Source organism: Carassius auratus, chromosome 39 (genome assembly GCF_003368295.1).
Source record: "Carassius auratus strain Wakin chromosome 39, ASM336829v1, whole genome shotgun sequence".
NCBI lineage: Eukaryota > Metazoa > Chordata > Actinopteri > Cypriniformes > Cyprinidae > Carassius > Carassius auratus.
Genome location: NC_039281.1, coordinates 1281753 through 1287759, shown reverse-complemented (window position 1 = coordinate 1287759; position 6007 = coordinate 1281753). Strand labels below are relative to the sequence as shown.

The 6007-nt window shown below is 38.5% G+C and overlaps 1 protein-coding gene across 2 annotated transcripts; it reads right to left on the bottom strand.

Moving 5' to 3' along the window:
* Positions 1-502: 502 nt before the first annotated feature.
* On the bottom strand, positions 503-3653 carry gprin1 (G protein regulated inducer of neurite outgrowth 1). Of its 2 annotated transcripts, none has more exons than XM_026225045.1 (2): positions 3404-3653; positions 503-2894 (listed from the first exon to the last, which is right to left on the bottom strand). In XM_026225045.1, the coding sequence occupies exon 2, from the start codon at positions 2808-2810 to the stop codon at positions 1233-1235; it is 1578 nt and encodes a 525-aa protein (XP_026080830.1). In that variant the 5' UTR covers positions 2811-2894; positions 3404-3653; the 3' UTR covers positions 503-1232. The 2 variants fall into 2 exon arrangements, with proteins under 2 accessions (XP_026080830.1, XP_026080831.1); XM_026225046.1 differs by having other exon boundaries at positions 503-2891.
* Between the last annotated feature and the right edge of the window lie 2354 nt (positions 3654-6007).

Here is a 6007-nt window from a genome sequence, read left to right as displayed (position 1 = left end):
ATTTGTAGTCTTTTTTTGTTGTTGTAATCCCTAATATGTAATTCCTATTCCTTGATTACAATGTTTTGTTATGCAGAAAAATGGAACTCTCTTAAAAATTAAATTATCATTTTCTGTCTCTGAACAAAACATGAACTGCAACAGAAACTAAAGTAAAACTGCTTGTGTATCCTGCCAAATATTACCTGGCACCAGTCTGCTAAATTTAGGTCTGAGTCAAATCAAATCAAGTAAATAAAACTCAAAGGCAAATTGGTGACCAGGGTGTATATATTTCATAAGCTGTCTATATATGGTTATATGTTGGTATATGTTGTTATACGTTCTAAGTGCAATAATTTGTTAGCATGTTCTGTGAATAATAATAATTATATATATATATATATATATATATATATATATATATATATATATATATATATATATATACACACACACACACTTTTTTTAGTATTTTACTCAAATAAAGTAAAATTAGTCACAAAATGTATCAAAATGATTCACAGATTAAGTTTTATTTTTCCCTTAGACATGATTTAATTTCAAAACTATTCACTTTACAGTTCTCACAACAGTCACAAAACATCACAGGGAATGTAAGGCTTGAAGGTGTGTTCATTATGGGTGTGCTGAACTGAACTGCAAATACAAGACAAACCCATTTAAATACGAAGTTATACAAAAACCAATAGAAAAAGAAGAATCTGAAACTCAAACAACACCAAAAATTTCACTGTTGAAAAATCAGAGACGTCAACTATTACTTGTTGCCTGAAACACTATATAAATGTAGTCTACCGTTCCTTAAATGTACATGATGAATTCATATACATGTTTGAAATGTATACATTTTAAAGGTAAAATTATTTATTAGTGTAAAATTTTGTAAAAGGGCACTTTAAAAGTGATCCTCACTGACCACAACAACTCAGGGTAGCACAGAAGCAAGCAAAAACACACTCAAAGCTGGTAGGAGCCATTTTAAAGTCAAGAGCAAGGATAAATTAGGAAATTAATTTGTTCATAGTGTATCAAACCAAACCAAAAATTATGATTATCCATATAGGGCTTCTTGTGGCGCAGTGTCAATACAAGTCATTTCAAATGTCTTAAGACTGTTAAAGGGGCGTATCATTGAACAAAACCCAATCCTTTGCACTACCAACGTGTACAAAACTTGGAAAGATTGTCTCATTTAAAATATTAAGTTGGTTTAGACTACCGTGCCTTCTTTAGTTTTCCGCATCTTGACGTGGTCTTGAACAACAACTTGGTCGCCAGATGTTCCTGAACCACTGGCGAAAATGATTCTGTCGACCCCTGCCGCTCTTCACCATTTTTTCCTCACTTTGTTCTTTGGTCAAGCTGCTTTCACCAAGGTCTGATGTGGGGGGAGGACTGGAAGGCATCATCATTGATGTTTCGGCTGGGTTTGCTGGCAGAGCATCTATTGGAGAGGGTAAGGTCAAAGGCTGTTTCTTCTGTTTCTTTACCTGTTTCTCCAGGTGCTTCTGGATGGCTGAGCCCAGCACGGCCACCTCCACCACCGCACCGTACACCTCCCAAGTCATTCCCTTTTCATCCCAGCTCACCTCCTGCACAGGCTCTGGCACTTCTTGTGTCACCCCGATCCGTGGCTCCGGCTCAGGAATTACCTCAGGTGGGGTCAAAACGATGGGGGTCATAGGAGCCGTGGCGACTGAACGAAATTCCACCTGCATGCCCACCTGCAACTCGGCATCTTTGGTCTGTGCCGCCTCTGTACTACACTTGTTGGCGAGTTTTCCAAAACTGCTTGGAAAAAGGAATGTTGTGGACCCCTCGGGAGGAGTCATGGGGCTGGTGGCAACCGACTGGTACATCACCTCCAGGCTAACCTGGGTTTGCATGTGCTGTATGCGTCCAGGCGACCGGGTCAAGGAGAGCGTCTCTTGCAAAGGCCTTCCAGCATCCTTGGTTTCAATCGATTCAGTTTTCTTTAGTTTTACTTCTACATCTTCACGCTTTGTGGATTGATCTTTCGGACTGCAAACTTCCACCAAGGCCACTGTATTAGCGCTTGTGCTACTTGCGTCTATTGTCTGTGGGGTGCTTGAACCTTTGCTTCCAGAGTTTGCCTCATTGCTACTATCCCCTGGATCTCCAGGCAATCTTGGTTCGTCATTGGTGGTATTCTGCTCAGTTGATTCGTGGCTTATCATGCTGGTCTTCTGGACTTGACTGACTTGAATTACGTTCACCATGACGATGGAACCATCGAGACTCTCTTCCTCAGTTGCTCCTCCACCCTCAACTGAAGAGACAGTCTCAGGTTCAGCAGGGCAGCTGGAAATCTTCAGCTCCCCAAACTCCTCATCCTCCTCATCCTCTAAAGTACAGTCATGGTTGGTCACCAGTATTGTAATCTCCTGGTCAAGGTTATGTTGGCCAGATGCCAAGCACATCTTATCTGCTGGATCCTCTGCTTGGTTAACACACCTGTTTGGTTTGCACGCTGCCGCAGGTGGCTCATCTCTCTCATCTGCTGTTAGAGAGGAAGATAAATCTTCTTCTAATCGCAGTTCATGTTGAATTACTGACTTGAGTTGATCTGAGGTAACCTCTTGGTCGGGTTGCTCCTCGATGCTGCAACAAATCTCCTCTTGGACTGTGATCCCTGGGTTTTCAGATGCTTTTGACAGGTTTTCATCAGTTCTGTTGTCGTTCATAAGGGGCATACAGTCAATACTTCTATCATCGGTGTTTATACTTGTGCTGGTACCCGAGCCAACTTTCCAAACTTCACTTTCTGTCAGAACAGGACCCTCCATGGGTTCAGAGATGAGTTTGTGTTGATCCAGGAGAGGGGCAGTGAAACGTCTGAGCTTCACGGTCTCACACCACTGATGGTTCTGCTGGAAAACATTCACATAAATGGATCAGTGCATTAATTTAGGTTCTAATAATAAAAAAAAGAACACCTGACATGCATTAATGATGGAACACATACAAAAACAATCATTTTGGAAAACATTACTATAGGTAAAATTCAGCTCAAATCAGACTGTTTTGTGATGATCTCAGACACTGATTTTTTTTATATATATATATATAAATTCTGTTCTTGAAGTATTTAACAAAAAAAATTAAAAAAATAAACAAACGTCAGTCTTACAGTATTTATAGGAAGAACAGTATCGATTGCCAAAAAACGTATTCCTCTTTTTCCTCAAAAAGTGAGATCCAATTTTGTCATAGCAGCTGTCTGATCCAGTTCTTCCACACACACACACACACACACACACACGCACACACACACACAAACAACAACAAAAAACTTGCTTTATTAACAGTATCCTCTAAAAACAAATCTACGATGGCACACAGTGAGACCGGTATTGAAAAACACCCCAACGACACATACCTCAACTGCACGACAGATCAAACGCTGTATCCATATTTCCAAAGATTTCACAGCCAGAGCATGTATTCACACACCAAGCTCCTCTTTTAAGTGCTGGTAATGACAAGAGGCAGGCACTAGATGGTCTGTTTTCCAGAAGAATCTTAGTGGATGGTGGTCCTTGGATTTCACTGTGGCTGAGAGGACCGAAAGCTTCTGATTTTTAGTTTCCCTGGAAACCAGACTCAACCTGGCAGTGAGTGGTTATGAAATGACAAACTATCTGTAGATTTTTAATCAGAAGCAAATGATGGCTATTAAAATCCATGTGTCCAAAAAAATGTAATAAAATAAAAATAACTAAATGGGTGCACCAGTGTCTTTGTGATCTCTGGAACAGAACATTTGATACAAATAATGAATATATACATATATAAAATTATATTATAATTATATTATATTATAATAAAATTATAATTGTCCAACATGAGACAGAAAAAGCTCAAGTTGTTGGTTGAACTCAAATTTTCATCCGTTTTTTATATACTATACTGCTGCAATTATGTAAAAAAAAACTAAAAAACTTCTATTTAATATTCTGTATGAATTTTTGAGAACTGCAGGCAAGTAGTTCACTTCATGCTTTTTGGATTCATGCATGTGCTTGCACACTGTCCCATAGCACCTCACCATGAAATGTGTATATTCTGGAGTATGTTCTGTATTCTATCACATGTTCTCACCATGAAAATTGAGGGCTTTTGCCAAATGCACGCTCCCACAGAATATTTGTTGCCTAGCAACCAGCCATGTACATGCATGGGGGGGGGGGGGGGGGTGACTGTGTTCATGGTAATGGTGGAGGAGTGTTCAGACAACACATGCCGTATTTTGAAAATAAGAGGATGCTGTCTGTCATTGCAGGCGGATGAAGAGGAGGAGGAGGGGGAGGAGGAGGAGGTGGATAGGGATGTAAAGATGAAGGGAATGTGGAGGTGGAGAATACGGTGGAGAGGGCCAAAAGTCCTGGAGATCAGCTGTAAATGAAGTTGCAGTGAGAAACCTTTCCTCAGGATGAAACAGTTTGACATTAGCATCTACCATAGACGTGAACACTAATGGGTGCATATTGACTGCTTTTATCGTCAGCGTAAAACAGAATCATTTATTTAAGGCAAGACACGATAAGCATGCTTTTTTTTCGTTTTTTTTCTTCATGCATCGTGTTTTTTTTTTTTTTTTTTTTGTTTGTTTTTTGTTTTTTAGACTAGTGGAAAGAAAACATTCAAACAGAGATTTTTCTCCTGCACTGAGCCAGAAATCTTGGGTTTGCGCATATAATTTTCCTGATTTTATGTTTACTTCCTGTATTTTCTAATTTTGTTAAAACATTTTATTTTTTGATCCTGACTTAATCAAATGTTCAGATTTTTATTCTAGACTTGTATGCAAATTAGTCCATATTTAGTTAGATGCCTCATTTGCATATTTAAACACAACATTGCAGAAAACTACAAAAATAAATAATGTTTGCAACTCTTAATGTAATCACTCAACTGGAGAAGTATGGTGATACCTATCAGATAATCATTATTTTATCCTATTCGAAAGTCTTACATTAATAAGAGTTCAGGATATTTGTATCTATATAATAAGCTTTAATAGATACCTACACATTCTGACATCGTATGATGATTTTTCAAAAATGCATATGCCATAATTGCGAAATAAACATTACATTTTATAGATTATTCTTAGCTGCCTGGAATCTGTTCAACACCTTAGACAGCACATGTCGTAAGGTATAATGGGCTCAGCAGCTGCTCTTATGGCAGGTTTGACATTAAGTGCTTGACACAAAGCATATCTGCTCCTGAACTTTGCAGGAAATATTCCACACATAGATTTTATGGGTGAGAGAAGCTCATTCTCAGCAGCTTTCCATGCATGAAATATATAGAAAATTAATCTATAGGGCTAATGCATCCATAATGAAAATGTCAGCTATACTTAAATTATTATTTTTTAAATGATCCTCTCTTTAATTCTTTCTGTAACTACACACGGAATAGTTAAAGACTGATTTTAAGCTGTGCAACACATTTGAAACAGGATGCACATGTATCTGAGTAGCAGCCATCATGTGGCATGTTATTTAAAGGGTTATTGTTTGTAATCAAAAGCATCATCTCTTGACATCCACAGGAATACTGAATAGCAGGATCTGCCCTAAGGCACTTCGGAATGAAAGTTCTTTCACTGTGGTCTATCTGTGTCATGTTGCCATAGCAATTTAATGCTGCCCCCCCGCTCCCCCCTTCCAGTGACGTGGGAGCTGAGAATAAGAATAAGAATAAGAATTTAAGGGGATCTTTACTAAGAAAGTGGTTATGTTCTTGCACACTCTATATCTTCACTTTGTATTTCACTAGAATAGAAAAGCACGTAGGATGGCTATAAACAGACACTGCAACAGCTGAACGGAATGTATCGTGTATTTTCAAAACACAAGCATCTTTGAACAGACTTTGGAATGTAGGAGGATGACCAACAACTAAATGTAAATCTTTAGAAATAATCTGCATTGGAAGGGCAGATGAAATCGAGCTGATACGTTTACAAAGT